The sequence below is a fragment of the Bufo gargarizans genome, chromosome 3 (assembly GCF_014858855.1).
Source record: "Bufo gargarizans isolate SCDJY-AF-19 chromosome 3, ASM1485885v1, whole genome shotgun sequence".
Lineage (NCBI taxonomy): Eukaryota > Metazoa > Chordata > Amphibia > Anura > Bufonidae > Bufo > Bufo gargarizans.
This window is the reverse complement of record NC_058082.1, coordinates 502,974,518-502,997,198: the sequence shown is the minus strand read 5'-3', so window position 1 is coordinate 502,997,198 and position 22,681 is coordinate 502,974,518. Positions and strand designations below refer to the sequence as shown.

Genomic DNA, 22,681 nt, shown 5'->3' with positions numbered 1-22,681 from the left:
GAAGGATCCGTACACATCAGATGTTCAGCCGGTCCTGCTGAAATTGGTGGGTTTAGACAACATTTATATAATGTGTATGGCCAGATTAGGGGTTACAGACCTTAAGATGTCATTTACAATCAAAGTGGTTGTCACTCTGTTTTCACAAACACATAACTAAGTCCTCCTCCACATTGCCGTTTAGTAGTTCCAGCAGAGAAGGCCACCAGCCCCTATAACTATAATGGGGTCCGGCGGAGACTCGTCCGGACACAAAATGCTATGTGCATGATTTGGAGCAGAGTACACCCTTACAGGACTCTTTTAGGAGAGACACTGAGAATCCCAATTACTCCACCAACGCAGGCCAATTGACAGTCTCCTCTATACACGCAGATACAGGGAAAACTGTCAATCATCCTGTGGGCAGAATAAGGACCATCATTGTTTCTTCTAGGAGTCCTTTCAGGATTTACTCTGCTTTTTACTCAGAAATCCTGCTGCAAATCAGCTAAGGCTACTTTCACTCTGGCATTTTGGTTTCCGTTTGTGAGATCCGTTTCAGGGCTCTCACCAGCGGTCCAAAATGTATCAGTTTTGCCCTTAATGCATTCTGAATGGATAAGGATCCGCTCAGAATGCATCAGTTTGGCTCAGTTTGCCTCCGTTCCGCTTTGGAGGGGGAGCGTTTTGGTGTCCGTCTAACGAAACTGAGCCAAACAGATCCGTCCTGACACACAATGTAAGTCAATGGGGACGGATCAGTTTTCACTGACACAATAGAAAACGGATCCGTCCCCCATTGACTTTCAATGGTGTTTAAGATGGATCCGTTTTGGCTATGTTAAAGATAATACAAACGGATGCAGACGGTTGTATTATCTGAACGGATGTGTTTGTGCAGATCCATGACGGATCTGCACCAAACGCGAGTGTGAAAGTAGCCTAAACGGAGAGCTCAGCTTCTCTCCCTCTATCATTTTCTGCTCTCCTATAAGACAGCAGAAATTATCTGACAGATATACCTTAAACAGTATTAGTTGCTATGGGGTTTGTGATGTTAGAATGAATGGAAATCTTCACGAGGATTTCTTCCAAAGCTAGGCATAGACTGAAATAACATTTTATCACCTATACGTATCTGTTCTTACCTGGTTGATGCATCCAAAAACAAAAAAAAATTCTTAAAATTTCTTTGCAAATTTGCCACAAATGCATAAAAGAAAACAAAAACAATTACAACAAAAACCTGTGGAGTCAGATTTAGGTTAACCTAACAGTTTTAGGTGGAGTCAGCAGAAATGTACCGACTCCAGCTCTGGCTTAAAAATATTAAAGGGGTTGTCCGGGTTCAGAGCTGAACCCGGACATACCCTTATTTTCACCCCGGCAGCCCTCCTGAGCCTGGCATCGGAGCATCTCATGCTCCGATGCGCTCCCGTGCCCTGCGCTAGATCGCGCAGGGCACAGGCTCTTGTGTTTACAATAACACACTGCCGGGCGGTAACTTCCGCCCAGCAGTGTGTTCGGTGACGTCACCGACTCTGAGGGGTGGGCTTTAGCTCTGCCCTAGCCGTTTTACTGGCTAGGGCAGAGCCAAATCCCGCCCATCAGTGCCGGTGACATCACCGGGGTTCCTGTCAGCCCCATAGAGAGCCCGGTACGTCACCGGAACTCAGAAAAATGCCTTTGCCCTGCGCGATTTAGCGCAGGGCAAAGGAGAGCATCGGAGCATGAACTGCTCCGATGCTCATGTCAGGGGGGCTGCCGGGGTGAAAATGGAGGGATGTCCAGGTTCAGCTCTGAACCTGGACAACCCCTTTATTATTGCATTATAGTGATGAAACCATGTAGTGATCATAATTTTACTTATGAAAATTAGCTTTTTCTGAAGTAGTCCGAGCTTAAGTGGGGGTGTGGAAAAGTAGAGTAGTCTCAGGCAGAAGTTTTGCCCTAGTCACACTTAGATTCTTACTGTTCAAATTGGTCGCAATAACTGTAGATTCATTCACATGTATGTTCCGAGTGGTCCAGGTGAGACCCAGATATTGACAACTGGATGATCGCAATTAGTAAATCTGACAAAGAAGAAAGAAATCAGTGTTGTTTAATATCAGCCAGTAAAGAACAAGCAGTCTCCAGTCTTCTTCCTTAGCCGTCATATCAAATTTTTCAGTATGCTGCTTAATACACTCATTTTCCACTAGTGTCATTTGCCAAAACAATAAAACCTATACTGCATTAAAAATCAGTGCATACACAAGAGTACTAGCAAGAGAATGTGCCTAGAAAAAATGCTTAAAACATGGTGGAGTGACATTATTTCACTGATTTACATGTCATTGTGCATACATAGAAAATAGTTCCTGATCAGCTTCTGGTGCAAACTACCAGTGCAACCACAGTAAGAAGATCACTGCTCAGTACTTCCACCTGTCACCCCCACCCCCCGACAGATCTCTTTTGGTAAATGCTTGCATTCCTCATTTCCTCATGACGTACCAATGCTGGAGCATCGTACTTACAACATTGTACACTGCGACCCCAGGTAACATGGTTTTACCTTTCCCGCAGTCTGTACAGCATGTCCCTACACATCTGAATCAGCGGTGACAGTGTCTGACTTAGTTGGGACACATCCTATTGACAAGAGTCATCAATGTATTCATACTACCTTTCCAGGAGGAATAATAAAGAACTACCACTATTTACAGTTATAACAAAAGACCCTCCAGCTTTTTTTTTTTTTGGGTCGGGGTGGGGGTAGGGGTGGGATACAAATATTCACTAAAATAGACATGTTAGGAGAGCTGCACGGTCATCTTCAAAAATAAGAAAATATTAAAAGGGGTTTTCATCTATTTTTAGGGCTCATGCACACAAACCTATTTTCTTTCTGCGTCTGTTCTGTTTTTTTTTTGCTGACCATATGCAGACACATTCACTTCATTGGGTCCGCCCAAAAAAAAAACAAAAAAAAAAAAAAACAGAAGTTACTCGGTGTGCATTCAGTTTCCCTGTTCCGCCAAAAAATAGAACATGTCCTATTATAGTACTGTTCTATGAAGGGCCGGCTGTTCTGTTCTGCGCACAGATGTCATCCGTATTTTTTTTTTTTGCGGATCCGTATTTTGCAGACCGCAAAATACATACAGTCGTGTGCATGAGCCCCAATACTGATGGAGCAGGACCCTGACTGATCTGATATTTATGACCTATCCTGAGGACAGGCCATCAATTGTAAAACAGCTGGAAAATCCATTTAAATACAACACAGAGTATGCATGGACTTTCATGTGTGACTGACTATAACACGTGTTCTATCACTAAGAGTTTTGTAAAAATATATCTATGTTGTTGGTGGTAGAATAAAACGTTACTTCATTTAGTTAACACTTCCTTATGTCAAGGGTCTGAAACCATTAAAAGCTAGCCAATAAAATGGGAGACAAAGAAAATAATAGAAAAAGAAAACCGCAGTCTTTGTAACCCTTCTATCGGAGCTTTGTTAATCTGAATTGGCAGTAGTGAGGGCACATAGAAACCCTGCATGTATGGCCTCCAAAAACGATATATACTAAACCAGTGGACACCGTACTAGTCTTTGGTTTGTGCTTGAGATCACATTTTAGTCCAAATCATCATCATCTATTGCACGGATGAGGACGTAGGGATATTTTATAGAAATGTTACATTTCAGTTATCCAACTTGGAAGGTGCATGCACAGTCCATGCCCCGCTGGGAGAATAAAACAGATCAAAGACCTCTTGTGAAGTTTATAAAGAACTGAAAATTAAAAAACTAAAACAAAGCTTTCATATGGATGAAGTGGGTTCAGTCCATTAGCACCAGACTGATCATCACATCATTGGCTCACTTCTGTGAATGAGTCTCTAGTTGTCAGCGCCTTGCAGCGCAGCCCCGGCTGGTTTCACATGGCTAGACAATGAGCCATAGGGTGTCATTCAGACAGGCTGCAGTCTTTATCAAAACAAGTCCAGAGGTGACAAAACCGACGCTCCCACCTCCTCTGCTGTCAAGCATGAATGGTTTAATAGTGAGTCCAGAGCACCTTGTGCACATTCCTGTGTTATCTGTCTCCACGGTGTCAACTGCAGGAGAGATGGATGGAAAGACATGTTGTCCGGCTGCTGCGGCGGCGATAAGATGAGGCTGAAGGAATGCCAGCAGTGGCCGTGTTGCTGATGGGAGACCTTCACAAGAACAAGCAGACTTGGCAGGGAGATCACTCAAAACGTCGCAGGTGGTTGTACAGGGACTGAACATAGGTGAACACACACATCGGGTCCGGCTTCCTGCCCATCATCAGCATGTCTTCAACTTCAATCAGTCGGTCACAATGAGCCATTTTTCTGAAATAAGTAACAAAAAAACGGGCAATCATTAACTGAAGCAATGATGTATGGAAACAGCAGGGAAAACTGCCGAGACATCAACTTATCCTCGTCCGAGGGGAAGTCAACTGTTAAATCTGCTTACAAACTGGCAAATAATAAAATAATAGAAACAATAATAATATTGGTGCATAATTGGTGCAATAAACTCCTTATTACAAATGTCGTTACTGGTTTCACTGAGAAAACGCACATCTAGTCTACTGAAATGCCTCCATGGCACAATGTGAACGTCAGGTCCTAGAAATGGCAAAATAACTAAAACAAATTATTTCTTCCAGCACTTAGGAGTCATTGATTCAAAAGTAGCCCCCATTACACAACCCACATAGCTGTGGGGTCCAGCGGATGCCAAGTGACTGATACATTTTCAATGGGGCTAATCCTTGGCTTTTCCATGCAGAATCTGCAGAAATATGTTTCCCATTTCCAGAGTTGAAGCAAAAATCTGCACAGAAAACTTTGGATGCATGTGAACAGTTCCCTAGATTCACTGAAAGGTTGCGGTAAGCGCCGTTTTGAAAGGAGACCTGATTTCATGCTCTTTATTAAAAGGGGTTATCCCACGAATAACGCAAAAAATGAAAATCAGACATCATATAGTACATGATAACCTTTTTCTAACAAACCTAGAACCAGCCCTGTACTTCACATGGATCCAGAGATCTCCTCATTCATTGTTGTGCTAGATTTATCTCAAGCTGGCAGCTTAGGGGGTGCGTCCTTTCTGCTGCAGCTGGTGGCAGTTGAAGGATGGAACTAAGCATGTGCTTCCGTCTCCGTGAGCAGGACAGAGAAATTAGAAAAAGATAACAGCAGGTGGCGCTGTACAGATAGATTTTATGGAATAGCTCAGTGGCTATGCAAAATGTTCAATTACATGCAATTACAAAAGTATTCAGATCCAGGTGCTGGTTTTAGAACTGCAGAATATTTTTTGTGGACCAACCCCTTTAAAAGGGTACAATGTCTTTTTGAAACAACTTCCTAATGTACGCTGTCAATACAGGTCACCATGGACAAGCCACGTGCATGGACTGCTCATACAGTTAAAGGTTTGGGTAGGGTGCAACATTTTTATGCAAAGACCACTTCAAAGTAATTTCAGAGTAGTAAAACCTAAAACTGTTAATCAATGCTTGCCCCTTGAAAAGGTGACCCATCTACCTGCTCCTCCTCATGGATCTGAACAGAATATAAAGAGCTACCCCACCTGAAGGGGTTGAGAGGGTCTCTAAAACATATAATTATGGAGAAATATAGAGATAACAGGTTTACAGCTCTGCCTTTCCATTGCCATTAATTCCATGACACCAGTATATCAGCTCCCCCTGTAATACCAGCTTAGTGATTCCACCAGACTCCTTAATGTAGTTAATGAGATCTTAGGATTCAGCTCTTTCTCTGGAAAGGGAAAACAATGTAATGGTCTCTTTGAAATGCAGCCCCTGATTAGCACACGACCTGGCATTACTAGTGCCAAGACACTGGTGTAGATTGTTTTATCCTGTGCCACACTGTTCATACTTCATTTAAAGCAGTGACATATGTTCACTTCTGACACCGGCTGCTCCCAAATCTCTGATTACATTCAAAGGATTATGATGAGGTTTGATGAAGCATTAGTAATGTACATGCTGGCATCCACCTGCTCTTCATGTGCTTGGATTTAGCTAGCGCTGATAGGGCTCACGTCTGCAAAAACTTTTTGAGACTTGTCACTTTAGATCAGAGTATGCGAGTAATCCTTCTTAAAATAAAATGTAATCATAATGTTCTAAAACTAACAGTAAATACGGGGGCTGTCAATCGCTTTTATTAGAAGGGTCCCCCAATAATAATCTTATCAGAGACTGGAGTCTAAGGCCCTCACACTCACGGCAGTTGGGCAGCTGTGGCCGTATTTTGGCCCGCAAACGTCGGGATGGTAATCCACGGCCGCCGGCCGTGTGCACCCCGCCATAACGGATGCGGACTTATTGACTTGAATGGATCTGCAATTCCGGAGATGCGGAACGGAACACCGGAAGCACTACGGAGTGCTTCAGTGGTGTTTCTTTCCGTTGTTCCGCACTGCAAAAAAAATATGACCTGTCATTTTTTTGCGGTGCGTACCGACCATGGACCCATTCAAGTTGAATGGGTCTGGCCCGCTGCATGGATGTTGCCCGTGCATTGGGGACCCTAATGCACGGAAGGCCGCACAAAGCCCGTGTGCATGAGGCCTAATGGTCAGTAAGTAGGGAAACCAGTCAGTAATTGCTTTACACTCTTCCTGTTGCAGTTAATGGGCTGTACGTGTGATGCCCAGACCTTCCCAGTCCACCAGACAGAAGGAAACTCTCCATGAATAGGGTCCTGGCACATGGGGTTTCCACCAGGCCTTTAAGAGACCATCTTTCAGCACTGACTGCATAATCAGGTTACACAGAATAAATGGTTATTTGCTAGAGGCGCTGTGACACCACCACTTCATTAAAAAGCCAGTCTAGTAAAGACATAGCATTCCCATGTCAATCTCACTATTTAACACGTAAATCCTCTATCCTTAAGGTAAGCAGCAGTACAGAGAGGAGTAATAATGGATCACTGGTGCTGAGTGACACATAAGAGAGGACTTATACTATGGAATTCCTGGTGACACATTGAATTCCACCAAACTATGCTTGGGTGGAGATAGTCTCCCGTGTAGACCCTGCACACAGCAGGCGTTTATGAAAAACCCTTATTCCCTTTTGTGTCCAAGCGCTGCGGGAAGCAATCCAGAATCTTTACATTCATTAGACAAGAGCATCATTCTTTGTATTCTGCCGAGTCTAGAAGTAGTTAGGACAGGCTTAGGTCAGGTTCACACAGTGCAGTCTTGTTTCAGGTTTTCCACAAAACTTAATGTATGCACTGTTAATAATTAAGATCCCAGCAGTGAAAAATATAGGTAGGCTTGTTTGATCTGGGGGCAAACATTTAAAAACAGGCCCCGTAAACCGCTCCTGACATGCCTGTTTTAATAGCTTCATGCATTTCCCATGTAATGACCATTCTGGAGCATCTATTCTTATGTCTGTGCCATTCCTGTATTATTCCTGCTAGAAGTTTACAAATAAATTGCCAGCAGTCTGCAGTAAAGCTACTGCTGGGTGTTACCAGTAGCGGGTGTGTCTGAGTCAGCCCAATCAGTGCTGCTCTTGTCAGACTGTGCAAGGACACCCCCCTGACTGGTAACAACCATCTGTACCTTTAATGCAAGCTGCTGATAATTCATAAAATTCTAGTAGGAATAATAAAGTAATGGCACAACAGAGAGACATAAGAATAGATGCTTCAGAATTGTCATTACAAGGGGAATGCAAGCAGTTACTGAAACAGACAGGTGTGGCAGGTGTTCTAAAGAAACAGCTGACATTTATGGTGCCAATACACATATCAGTTGTGGCACGGTATAAACCAGCCACTTTCGCAGAAAGCACAAGTGACGCACATGGTTCATGCATGTCTTTTTGCCCTGCAGCAATTACCACATCACCACCCTAAGGCCTCATGCACACGGCCATTGCCTGGCGGTGCCCATATCGCGGCCCACGAACAGCCGAATAGGCTTGAATAGGCCCGTAATCCGAGAGATACAGTGCAGTTCAAATGGAGACACAGATTGAAAGCACTATGTGCCTCCGCACCACAAAAAGTAGTGCATGCACTTTTTTATGGTGTAGACCATCAGATGCAGATTGCGGACCCCATTTAAGTAAATAGGTCCACGTCCGCAGACAGCAGCCACACGGTCAGTGCCTCTGCATTCAGGGCCGCAATTTGCGGTCCTCAGCACAAACAAGGCCGGCACACCATTTTTTAATTATTATTTTTTTATGGTTATCAACTGCACCTGAACTGCTTAGTGTGAATATGTCCACATGTGCATGAATATACAGTGAAAAAATTCTGCTGCGAAAATTCTTGCTGTGAAATTCAGCTTCAGCTGCTGCAAATTGATATTTCAGATCTGCACTGCAGGTCAAATTATGCTGCAGTTTTCTGATGCAGCAGCACCTGGATGAGATTTCTTAACCGACACAGGACCGACTCTGGTGCCTCCCTAAGCGTTACGCATGCACAGATCCCTTGACTCTTCAGCCTCAAATTACTATGGATCACAAGGAGTCTTAAGCCTCATGCACACGACCGTTGTCCGCACCGCAGGTCAAATTATGCTGCAGTTTTCTGATGCAGCACCTGGATGACATTTCTTAAAAGCTCACCCATTTGCTGGTACTGTACAGCGCTACAGATCTGCTGCACAAAAAAGCACAGCAGCAAATCCATAACATTTCAAATCACAAGTGAACATAGTTTATGGCCTCATGCACACAACTGTATGCATTTTGTGGTCTATAAAATGCAGATCCATAAAATACGGATATACGTCCACGTTACATCGCATTTTCATAGTCCCGTTAACTTCAATGGGTCTGTCCACATTTTGCGGACAAGTAGAAAGCATGTTCCATTAATATTTGCAGAACGGACATACGGATGCAGAAAGCACATGGATCATCCGTGTGCCGTCCACATCCAAATGTTAATTCCGCAAATGGATAAAATATGTCCGCAAAATGCGGACTATGGACCCATTGAAGTCAATAGGACAGCAAGTATTGTGGACAGCACATTGACCGCATCTGTAATTTGCGGATCTGCAGTTTGCAGACTGCAATAGAGACAGTCATGTGCATGGGGCCCAATTGTAACAAATCCAGGATTTTCTAATTACCTCTTTAACTCTGAAATGGGTAGTTAATAAGCTATTTTACTCATTCCCGTTGTATAGAGGCTCAATGGTGTGAAAACAAGATGTTCACATTTAGCAAACAGCAGGTTAATGCATAACTGACTCTTATGTGTGAATACACTATCACTGCACTATGTGCACACTTAGGCCTGTCTCACACGAGCAAGTCCGTTGCGGGAATCATGCTCCGTGTGTGAGCGTGATCCTCCGTTCTGGACACTGCTGGTCTTGTAGGAGCGCAGGGCATTATCACGATTTATAATGTTATGTGTCTCTGCTTGACCTTACTTCTATGGGATCATAGTGACATAAAGCTGTCAGTGTGATCCTGTAGAAGTAAGTTCAAGCCGTCAATGCTGTGTGCTCCTGCAAATCCAGAACAGAGGATCACGCTCATACACACAGAGCGCGATTCCCACAATGGACTCGTGTGAAACAGCCCTTAGATATAGCATGTCATGCCCCCAAATATCCTGCATGAAAATCTACTTTATACATACTGCATTGATACATCACACTTTGGCACATGTAAATAACGATTCGTGCAGTTACTAGGTTAGTGTACGGCGACATATGCTCCGCTGTGGGATTTTCCGCAGCAGATCTGCCAGTATTTGCAGCATCAAATGGTGCAGATTTTGTAGTGAAATTTATCATGGATATGCTGCCAGACTGTCCCAGATTTCACTCTCTACATTGCAAAGAATGAATTCCACAGCAGATATCCACAAACGGCCTTATGTGCAGACAATCTCTGCAGTGTGTGTAGAATTTTTTTTTAATTTGTGCTGCCGGAGACCTTTTCTAATAACCGATCCATGGTTTTAGGTATACCGCATCAAGAGGTTTATGACTGTACCTGATGAAAATAAAGAGTTAAGAATGGCTGTGGACAGAGGCATACATAGCACACTCATGATCTGCACCTCCTTGGGGGGAAAAGGGGAGGGGGGCTAAGATAGGATGAAGTCATTGTGAAAACATTCCTGAAACACAAACACAATAACTGAGCCTGGGGACATGTGTACAAAGAGCAAAAGTGCCAGCCAAGGTTCACACCGATCCAGGACCAACTCTGGTGCCTCCCTAAGTGTGAAGCATGCACAGACCCCTTGGCTCGTCAGCAAAGTTGTCAGCCTCCAATTACTATGGATCACAAGCAGTCCTAGGCAGTAACACCAGTATTTCCTGTGTGCGATATTGAACTAAAACAAACTGGGCAAAAAAGTATAATATAGAGTTGACCATACTAAGCCCAAAAAAGCAACAAAACAAATAGTCCAGAGGGGATCGATAGTGTTCTAAACATGATGACAGGAGACAACCAAATGTTGTAGTACTAAACAATTTGATAATTATTGGCATTTTTAACATTAATATAATAAAAGTATTCTTGTTAATATTATTATTTCCATGTGGTCAGTGTGCCGCACTCATAATGGTTGTTCCAGCGATATATTTCTAGCGCTGGCCGTGCACTGAATGCATAGGATTTCATGCATTGTTTGCGTGTTTTTTTTTTCTGACTACAGTAAGCTTGGGCTGTACAGACGTAAAAGGGAATTTGTCAGCTCTGAATCCCCCCACAAACTAGAGTAAGTAATGTATAGTACAAGTGCCGCAGAGTCCGATTAGATCATTTTTATCTTCATATTCTCTTGCATTCCAACAAACCAGCAGTACAATGCATGGAGGGGACTCCTCCAAGTCCTCTGCATTGTGTGTGTGAGCACAGCAGTCCTCTCAATGCATTTACTGCTGGTTTGTTAGAACACAAGTGAGTATGAAGATAAAAATGGCATAACCGGACTCGGCATCAATTACACTAAACACACTAATTTAGGGGGGTGTCTTGGAGCTGACAGATTCCCTCTAAGAAATCCAACAGGGTGCGCAGGTGAAGCAACAAACTGAAAGTTCCTACTCCTGCATCCACAGAAAATAATACTTCTGCATAGCATTTTGGACCATAGCTTTCCAAACCTCTGTTAACGGGCAATAAATGTAATAAATTACGGCACTACATGTATTTTGTTTGTAACCATCAAGTCTTCAGTAGATTCAGATCACTAATGGAGGAGATTCTGATTTTGAATGAGCAAACTGCTATATATCCTTACGTCCCAGGGCCAACATCTAGAGAGCAATTTATGAATAAAAAGGGGAGAAAACAAATGGAAAAAACAAAACAGCATTACCAACCAGCTGGATGCTGTGTCAAGAGCTGATAAGGGTTAGGTGTCAGGATCATTGAGTGGTTCCCTGGAAATAAAGGGAAGCGATCATGATCGTGACTATCATACAGGAATACATGTGTGACGTACCTCACTACAACGAATCACATCCATGAAGAGTTATATCTAGCTACATTTTCTCATTCATCTCTATCTATTGTGGCAGTGGAGCTGCCAGAGGGCCATTAAAATGATGTATCTCACCCAGAGGGGAAGGGAAGAAGCAGGCTGCGTCGAGGCCTGTGGGAGCCGGGACCCTCTAACCCTGTGTGGGGCAAGCACTGTGCTGTGTTTTGGGGAGCTGGGTGGTAGACCCAGATCCTGATAGAGAGGGAGAAATACTGTGTAGTCAGTAGCCAGACGGCCGAGGATATAGGTTTATAATTTATGTTTGGACTGCTGTAAAAGTGACAATAAAGCTGGTTGTGGCGTTTGCACCCAAATCTGCAGTGTTGGAGCAGCTTCTTGAGGTGTGCCAACCGTCTAAGCTGAGAAGATGGCGATCCTGGAGAGCCAAGTGACCCTGAGTTGTCACACTATGTATTTCTCTATGACAATCTGGGAGGCACCACTACCACAAAACTCAGTTCGACACTGATTCCAGCACTCGCCATTTAAAATCTTCCCTGCTACCACTTAGGACTCGTCTACATACTGACACTTTTCACATAGCAGGCACTGTTAATACTGCGCATGTGAATAAAGTTCATGTTAAAGAGTCATCACTGTGGCATCTGATTGCTGTATACTTACTGACTTCGAACAGTCCATGGCTTCCTCCCAGACCCAGTGGCTCCAGTGTTGCTCATACAGTAGTGCACTATGCTAATCCATATATCACTTTATCAGATATTTTGACCATCTTATTTAGATGCACATAGAGACAGTATCAGGGATGGTACCTGAATGCCATGCTGCCAACTTCAGGGAGAATACTTGCTTTTTCGATCATAGTTCGCCATGATTTTAATTCTAGAGTATTAAAGATTTTAAGAACCTATATTATATATGACAAGTTAACAGTAGGTGCAGAAGGTTCCCTATGATATACATTTTCAGAAAAATGTGTTATGTTCCTCGTTATAGGTGTGATCACATACATTTCGCAATCCGGAGTGTTAGGCCTCTTCCACACGACCCCCTGACGAAGGTACGCCAAAACGCGCAGTCGGGGTAACGCCATCCCAGGCATTCAGTTCGCTGATATCTTCTGGTGAGTCCATGTTATTTCCATCTTCATTCATGGCTTCTGTTATATAGGCAGGATATAGCTCCAGTGGGCTCATACAACCGCTTTTGCTTGCTGTTTTTTTGTGTGAAATACACTCTGGACACTACCTGTTATAGTTGTCTGGTAATGGCCATGATGTTTCCATATTAGAACTCATTTTTACCAATTTTCATGCCCATCACTGCTGATGTTATACATGTCAACACTGTAATGCTGGGATGGTGTTTGTGCTCCCTATCCCCCTTGTCTTATGGTATTTATTATCTATTGACTTTTTGCAATTAATAAAGCATACTATTTTCATTTTCATTATTGGACGCTTATGAGCTTTAGTTCTTTTGTTTTTTCCTTGTATTTAAAAGCTTGTCTAGTTACATATAATGTTGGGAAGTCTACTTGTATAGCCACACCACTGCAGTGTATACTTAATTGGCTATTGACACCCATGGTTGTGTTTTGTGTTTTTATTTCTCTTTCACACGAGCGTGACGGATTAGGTCCGGATGCGTTCAGTAAAACTCGCACCATTTTGCAAGCAAGTTCAGTCAGTTTTGGCTGCAATTGCGTTCAGTTTTTTCCGCGCAGGTGCAATGCGTTTTGATGTGTTTTTCACGCACGTGATAAAAGACGAAAGGTTTACAAACAACATCTCCTAGTAACCATCAGTGAAAAATACATTGCATCCGCACTTGCTTATAGATGCAATGTGTTTTTCACTGAAGCCCCATTCACTTCTATGGGGCCAGGGCTGTGTGAAAAACACAAAATATAGAACATGCTGCGATTTTCACGCAACGCATTGCACCCGCGCGGAAAACTCGCTCGTGTGAAAGGGACCTTAAAGCCACCCCAGATGGGAACGCCGTATGCCAGAAGCTGGATACACTGCACCCAGCATCCTTTCCAACCCACCGTAGGTTCAATTGGAGCATGCTGATGTCAACTACCCAGAAAAACTGTATTCAACAGTTTTTGATCTGGCACAACCATGATGGACACCCCTAAGGCCTCATGCACATGGCCGTTGTTTTGGTCCGCATCCGAGCCGCAGTTTTGGCAGCACGGATGCGGACCCATTCACTTTGATGGGGCCGCAAAAGATGCGGACAGCACTCTGTGTGCTGTCCGGATCCATTGCTCCGTTCCGTGGTCCGCCCCAAAAATATTTTACCTGTCTTATTCTCGTCAGCGCTTTGCGGACAAGAATAGGCAGTTATATTAAAGGCTGTTCATGCCGCTCCGCAAAATTGCGGAACGCACACGGACGCCATACATGTTTTGCGGATCCGCGGTTTGCGGACTGCAAAACACAATGGTCGTGTGCATGTAGTCTAAGAGTCCAGATATCTGGAATATACCCAATGCAAATCTGTGCTGCCCAAGAGTAAAGCCCGAACCGTGTTCTCCAGTCATGTAGTGCTTTACTTCATTTGACAGACCTCAAGTTGAGAAGATGCTTCAGGTTGCAGCAGCTTTGATTGTAATAAATGAAGGCATCTTCAAAAGCAAGACAAGAGAGATCTATTGCAGCTAAGTTGTAAATGGATACCTAAGGTATTCTGAGACATGACAAAATGATGTGCAAGGAGGTCATGCAGATCGGGTAAGAAACAATGTTCTACAGTCCTTGCTCATGGGAATTTCAGTACACGCAGTCAACATGTGTTTTCTATTGCTTGTCTTGTTAAAACAACCTGACTGATTGCATCAAGATTTGTTTAACTTATGTTCCCCCTGTAAAGTGCTGACATTGTGTTCTCCCTCCCCCCCCCCCCCAATATAAAGTGAATACTTACAGTATATTAAATCTAGAGGTTTTTTTTTCCACTTATTTCTTTCCTTGCATGTTTAAAGGGCATCTGTCTGGCTGTCCTGTTACATGTGCACTTGGCAGCTGAAAGTGTTTGTGTTGGTCCCATGTTTGTATGTGTCTGCATTGCTGCGAAAAATGATGTTTTATTATATGCAAATGAGCCTCTAGGAGCAACGGGGGCGTTGTCATTGCCTGATCCTGTCATTCAAAGTGCAGAGGGCACGGCAGTTGCAGAGAAAGCAGAGCCTCTAGGTGTAATGGCAATGCCCAGTTTCTCCTAGAAGCTTAGTTTTTCTCAGCAGTGCGGGCACATATGAACATGGGACCAACACAGAGGCCTTCAGCACCAAGCACACATGCAGCAGGTCAGCCAGTGTCATAGCTACAAATCTGCTGACAGATGCTCTTTAAACTGGTCAAGTGAATCCACTTTTTGAAAGGTTTACTCCCCAAAATCACTAAATTCATAGAAGTACATGTTTCATGTCTTCCCTGCACTGCACAGATGAGGGCTCATCTTTTCATTCATGACATGAAATAATGGTGACAGAAAAAAACACATTAATCTATATTCAAACGACAGGGAAAAACGGCCGTTTTAAAAGTGGCAGTCACATGGCCGTTTTTGGAACCAAAGTCTATAGGGATATTCACATAGCTGTCTTTTTTTCAATTGCCAGTGAATAGCAGCCATCAAAAGAGAAGACGTCCTATTTTTGGCCATTTTCACAGCCAGATGGACCCCACTGAAATCAATGGGCCCGTTTTAACGGCTGTATAGATAAGGCCTCATGCACACGGCTGTTTGGGTCCACATCCGAGCCGTTTTGGCGGCTCGGATGCGGACCCATTCACTTCAATGGGGCCGCAAAAGATGCGGACAGCACTCCGTATGCTGTCCGCATCCGTTGCTCCGTTCCGCGGCCCCGCTAAAAAAAATATAACATGTCCTATTCTTGTCCGCGCTTTGCGGACAAGAATAGGCATTTATATTTACGGCCGTTACGGCCGCCCGTTCCGTTAATTCCGGAAGTTACACGGGCGGCTTCTGTTTTTTGCGGATCCGTGGTTTGCGGACCGCAAAAAATGGCACGGTCGTGTGCATGTAGCCTAAGACTGCACCCGTCTAACAGCTGTTAAAAACAGGTTACAGTACCTTTCGGGGGATTAAATAAAAAAATATAAAAGTACCTTATCCACTTGAACATGCTGACACTCGCCCTGCATTAGAGGGAACTATAAAGGACCCGATGCTCCCAGTTGTGACGTCATGATGCTGACAGCTCAGCATACTAAAAATTCTGGCTGACTGAAGAGCTCACTGAAGTTGAGCGTGGTCCTGTAATAGGATGCCACTGCTGCAAGTCAGTGCAGACCACTTAAAGTTACAGAACAGGGTCACCAAGTGCTGAGGTGCATAGTGCATAAACGTCACCAACGCAGAGCTCCAAACCTCCTCTGACATTAACGTCAGTACAGAAACTATACTGTGTCGGGAGCTCAATGACATGGGTTTCCATGGCTGAGCAGCTGCATGCAAGCCTTACATCACCAAGCACGATGCCAAACGTCAAATGGAGTGGTGTAAAGAATGCCACCACTGGACTCTGTGGTGTGATGAATCACACTTCTGTATCTGATCGATGAGTGAATACCGATGGTGAATACCGGGAGAACTTTACCTGCCTGACGGCTTTGTGCCAACTGTTTGGTGCAGGAGGTATATTACTGTGGGGTTGTTTTTCAGGGGTTGGCCTAGGCACCTTAGTTCCATTGAAGAGAAATCTTAATGCTTCAGCATACCAAGCTATTTTGGACAAGTGTATGCTTCCAACGTTGTGGGAACAGTTTCGGGAAGGTCCTTTTAGGTTCCAACATTACTGTTCTCCAATGCAGAAAGCAAGGTCCATAAAGGCATGGTTGGGCGATATTGGTTTGGAAGAACATTACTGGCCGCAGAGAGCCGGACCTCAACCCCATCAATAGGCTAAAGTAGAAGGGAGATTGTGAGCCAGGCATCCAGTGTCAGATCTCACAAATGAGGCCTCAATTTTGCACAGACACAATCCAACATCTTGTAGAAAGCCTTCCCAGAAGAATGGGAGCTGTTTTAGCTACAAAAGGGTGGGGTAAGGGGACCCACTCCATATTAATGCCTATGGATTTAGAATCTGATGTCATCAAAGCTCCTGTAAGTACAATGTGTAGGTGGCTCAATACATTTGCCCACATAGTGTATCTCCCAACACTAAATACATTGTTTTGCACAGGATGACTATTACATATTAAAGCAATTCTCCTATAACCCCAGTCCTTAGAAATGGCTTTAATAACGGTCGTGAGTAATCAGCTGGGAAATGTCTTTGCCTGCACAAGGCTGAGGTTCCCATATGAAGTCTGTTACTCATTGAATGTTAGATTATCGTTACAAAGAAAGTTATTTATCAATGACCAGCATTTTACACCGGTCTTTGATAATCCCCGTGCTGCTTATAATGAAGCGCACACCTCATCTTAAATTAGGGGCATCCCACAGCAGTCTGTGCGCCTAAACTAAAATGTACTCCAGGCCTTGACTGGAGTAGAGGTCGATCATCATTTCCGCCTGGAAACAAATGTACTTCTCTCACATTTTTGCAGTTTTTGCATTTACTATCATTCGAGTAAAATGTATGTGGGGGGATGCAAAGGTCTCTCACTATTAGATTCGTGTTCCATGTTGTATCCCTCTGGCCACGCTTGGACAAAATAATGCCCCATATATCCCTCTACCGTGTACTTGGAAAAGATTGAGACAATACCCAGATTCTCTGGAGAGTGTACTGGTCGTAGTAATGAAATCTGACCATCAAGTTTTTCATCAAGTAAAGAAATAAACAAAAAACTACCTGTACCGGGGGAACATATGGTTTTATCTGTGTTATCCATGTGCATATGCTGGACTATAAACGAATGATGAAAAACATGATTTAAAGGATATGGACACCTTTGTAAAAAAAAAAAAAAAAAATAATATAATATATATATAATAATAATAATAATAATAATAATAATAATAATAAATAAATAAATAATAAAAAACTAATTTTACACATTTATTTTGTGGAGAAAATAATTTCGCCAATTTGTTCTATTTATCCATCTTTTTTGGTTTTTGTTCTACAGCCCGCTGTGCTTCCTATGCACAGCAGGCTGGTCTCAGTGAGTTTACAGAGAATCCATCTGACCTTTAGGATGGCAGAGCGGCAGCAGGGCAGAGTGTTAGCTGTAACATACAGCTGACACTCTGCTTGAAATAACTGTTTAACCACTTCCATGCTGCGGTCCTGCTTTGCCCTGGCAGCGGCCCGATGCTTGAAGGGTTAATGCCCCCCCCCTTCTTTATAGATGGTATAAAAAAAAAAGTCATATGTACCCAAGATTAGTACCAAGCAAACCGTGACCATAGCCCACAAAAAATGAGCCCCTACATAAGTGAATAGTCCAAAAAATAAAAATAAATGGCTTTTGTATAAAATAAAGTTTAAAAAAAATGCACATATTAGGTATCGTCATGTCCGTAATGACCGGCTCTATAAAAATAGCATGTGATCCAACCCAACTGGTGAACACTATAAAAAATAAAAATAAAAAAAAGGGCCCAAAAAATAAATGTTATTACCACTTTACATCACAAAAAGTGTAATACCAAGCAATCAAAAAGTCATATATGCCCCAAAATGGTACCCATCAAACCGCCATCTCATTCCGCAACAAACGAGAACCTACTTAGTACCAGAGCGAATCCCCACAAAATTTATAATATATATCTATCACACACACGTCATTTATCAAACTGGTATAAAGTAGAACTGGCTTAGTTGCCCATAGCAACCAATCAGATTCCACCTTTCATTTTTCACAGCTCCATTGGAAAATGAAAGGAGGAATCTTATCGGTTGCTATGGGCAACTAAGCCAGTTTTCATTTGCACCAGTTTTGATAAATCTCCCCCACTGGGTACTTCTATGTGTACATAGCATTGTGTGTCGTTACACTATACTAATCTGTGTGTGACAAGTAACCGCTCACTGTGCGGACTGAGTGCACACGATACTGTATTCAGAACAGAGTGTAGGTAGTAAGAGCGTCAGTAATGAGATCTATATTCTGCTCATAACACCATGGTTCTGACTGTAGATCACTGCACTAACGTTACCAGCAGAAATATCTATTGTTTCTACAAATAAAGGGACTTTCTACAGAATGGAAAGTGAGAAATAGATCTGCTGATTACAGGCTATAGCATACTGTAAGACTCACCATGTTGTGGATTGGAATGAAATCTTACTACCAAGTTACTTGCAAGTTCCAGCAGCCTATATGCAAGTAGCTGTGCTGTGTAGGCGGGGCTTAGCTCAGAGAAGGAAGGGGCAGCAGAGCTTGTGCTGGTGCATGTGAAATCCACAGGAACGCCCCCACAGAGCCTCACAGGAGATGGTTGCCCTGAGCAAAACTCATAGAAGAGCATTTCTGAGAGCATGTGATTCAAAGCTGATACCAGTAAACAAACAAGTGCAATTTTATTATGTGCCGCATTATAGTAAGATATGGGGTTATTGATTTTTAGTGCACAAAGGTGTCCATAGCTTTTAACTTCTATCCTCTCCACAAAGACATGACATATGTTAAACAAACCTTTAGGCTGAAAACATGCATATGTATTGTGGGGTTTTTTCAGCACTTTTGCAGTTTAAGTAGCTTTGTTTCCATATGCATTTTTGGTACTGTTTTTTGCAGTGAAAATACCAACTTCAGATAGGCTGGCTGAAAGTGTATGGGGATACATGAAATGCAGGGCAGACGGGCGAATTTTTGCCGGTGGTGTATTTTTGATTCTGCTGTTTTTAGACGCATGCATATTGAAGCTTTTGACTTACCATTCAAATCACTGATTTTATATAAAATGCCACTTGAACACCTCAATAAAAACCACAAGCCGTATGGAAAAGTGGTATCCATGGCGTTTTTTATTTTTCAGTTAGCAAACAAAATCTAGATCAAATTTATGTATGTACGGGACCCCTCACAGGTAATATACTTAGCCCGCTCCCCTCCTGGTCACCGCATCGCCGCTGCTGCGTCTCCCTGTACACGAATGAAAACATCCTGTGTCGGGGAAGGAGAAGCCAATGGTAGGCGGTGACGAGCCTCCCTAGCTCGTTCCCGTCTGCCATTGGCTGATCCCCCGCGACACCGGATGCTTTCATTCGCGTACAGGGAGAAGCAGCAGCGGTGGTGCAGGGACAAGGAGCGGCGCGGGAAGGGGGGTAAGTATATTAGCTGTGAGGGGCCCGGCACATGGGGCGCTGTTGCTTTTGTTGCAGTTTTTCATGTAATTTTTTTTAGAACCAAAAGTCAGAAGTGGACGGAAACAGATTGGGAAATATAAGGGAATGACTTCCATTTCTCCTTCCTTTTGGCTTTGGCTTAAAAAAACTGCATCAAAAACTGCAGTAGTGTGTGAAACCACCCTTATTCAGGTGAGGTTTACATGATATAGAAGAGGAGACAAATAAAACACTACTCACTCAGCTGTAGAGAAAGCTTGTTCAAAGTTCTGTTTGGGATTGGAAGGCACCAAAGCATCATAGTCAAAAGCTTCTGGGAAGAAGGAGTGGACAAGCGCGCAGAAAGCCATACCATCACTCCAGCTGGATGAAAAGTTCTGCAGATCAATGTTCTAAAAGACCAAACATAAAGATAACACTCTACAGCCCATACAAAATTACACATAGTACAATTCAGTATCAGTTTACAGTGGATATAGGTAAAAGAGAATGTGCCAAAAACAGAACATTTAGAAATAAAAACAATAATCATCAAAATATATTTTTTTTATACAGCCATGTGTAGAGACAAACACTAGTACTCGGGGGTGAACAGAGTGAGTTTGGGTCATTAAAAGGGGTATTCCATTGAAATAAAAAAAAAAAAAGGCTTGTCTATTGGCGGCAAATGCTTTAAAAATATCAGAGCTTACAGTTACTGTTCCCCAGCTGCTGCCATGCTGACAGTGACACTGGCCCCGCTGCGGTCTACTTCCTGCTCCTTTACTGACATGGCAGGAAACGGCTGTAAATGCCATCCATCAAAGGCCACAGCGATGACCTGCCTGTGACACTAATTTGCTGAGCAGAACTCACGGCTATTTTCTGCCACGTTGGGACAGAACACGAAGTGGAGTGCAGCACATACCCTGGTACCATCGGAATGGCAGCAGCAGGGAGTATAGGCGCCGATACTCTTTTTTGAAGCATTTGCACCCCAAGGCCAAGCTTTTTTTATTAAGCTGAATTACTTCCATTAAAGGGATTATCCAACACTATAGCAGACCTTACAGCATGGCTGACCTGTGGTGCTGATCATACTTACCTGGTCCCTGCCGCCACGTTCGGTCTCTAATGCTCCCTATCTCCCTGCTGCGCTGATATCAATAGGGTGGGGATGGGGTAAATCTGACCTCTGCAGCCAATTAGAGGCTGCAGCGGTGACCTGCTGCCCTTTTCACATGGACAGTGCCATGGAATAAATGGCACAATAACAAATATTAGACAGTAAGACCTGTCAGAAATTCCTGACAGAAAGAGTGGTCTTTTATTTGTTTTCAGAGAATAGTTTTACATTAATACAGGTTTTGTATGTAGTTTATTTGAAAAAACATTTGATTGCGAAATGGATAGCTTAAACTATTGCAGAGACTGCCCATTGAGTTTGTACCTCATCTTTAGTCATCTTTTATAGAAAAGTTTAAAAAGCAAAGACACCCGTTCCTAGTATGAAGACTGTTCTGAATTCAAGGACACCAGCCTCAACAGTTCTGTAAATCTAAACATTTATAACTAGATACAATCATTACCTACATATTTTCATCCATGTAACCTAGTACATCCCATACTGTTGTCATTTAGCCTTTATTCTTGTAGTTTTCAGACTGTTTAGTCGTTTACATTACTGTGTAAAGAAGTACACATCTGACAACGATACACTGCTATGCTAGTCTCAGATATATCTATTGTATCTATCCATCTCTCTTATATGCATAAGTGCATTACAAGTGGAGTTAGAAAATCTTTTGAAACTATATAATGAATATTAAAAATTAGAATTCACTGTCAATGACAATAAGGGATTTTTGATGATATGCATGATTGATTTTTCCACATTAGTGAGAAGTTGGCAATTAGGATCTCCACAGCAAATCACATCTTCTTTAAAAAGGGAATTTACACTTACAAGAAGCTTAGAAGTTCAAACACCTATCTGCCTGAAGCACCCATCTGCTCTAGACAGGCCAGTGCATTTGGTCTGCCTTTTTACTAGCCAATGGCTGGACATCTGTAGGTACTTATGGCACCTTTCCCCAGGGAGAGATGCCTGTGCAATAGGTTTCCCAGTGCGCTAGTTACCAGAGTGGTATTCTGACAATTTGTCCAGGCACTGTACCTCTGCTCATATTACCTCAGACTCTGGGCTGCCTGCCTTGACCTTAGCCTTTATTAATCCAGTGCTGCCTGCGCTGACCTTGGAATCTCGGATACGCATGAATGCTACCTGCCCTGACAGTGCCCGTTACCTGACTACGGGTATTGCCTGTTCACTCCTTTCTTTGAATCGGCGTCTGACACCTGTGGGTCTACTGCCAACTACACCAGGACTATTTCAAGAGGTAGTGGCCTGGTGGGTCCCTTGCATCACAGACCAGATCCCTGTTTAGGGGTTAAAGTTTGAAAACCAGGGGACTGGATAAGGCCCTTAAGGATTGCCCAACACCATACCGGTTAGTTGGCAGAGTAATTCCACATTCACTGCCTGTTACATATAGTACTTGTTTGGAACCCTGTGGGCTGAAAGTAAGGGCTGTATTACACTATAACCATGCTTAAAAATCAGCGCTTGGCAGCAGCAAATCGTGCTGTCTAATAGCGATCTGCTGGCAAACAACTAGACAGTATGGGTACGAGTGATGGCATAGCGATTGTTTCTGCCCATGCTGCAGTGGAGATCGCTGCATGTAAGAGCAGCAGTCTCCTCCGCTGTACTGCAGGCGATTGCTGGGAATGAACGCTTCCCTCCTCACAATCACTTGCTCAATAGGCCTGTGTAATACAGTATTAAGACAAATACTTCTGGCAGGGGGCCAGACTTTGCTTGCTTCCCAGAGCTCCATTATTTAAAAAATAATG

The 22,681-nt window shown here is 43.2% G+C and overlaps 1 protein-coding gene across 1 annotated transcript in view; it reads right to left on the bottom strand.

The window, feature by feature from the left end:
• Nucleotides 1–3,031: 3,031 nt before the first annotated feature.
• SMTNL2 (smoothelin like 2) overlaps nucleotides 3,032–22,681 on the bottom strand; it is a 112,807-nt gene continuing 93,157 nt past the window's right edge. The window contains 2 exon segments of the mRNA XM_044283905.1: nucleotides 3,032–4,353; nucleotides 20,027–20,178. Of these exon segments, the coding sequence (XP_044139840.1) occupies nucleotides 4,227–4,353; nucleotides 20,027–20,178 (279 nt within the window). The 3' untranslated portion in view covers nucleotides 3,032–4,226.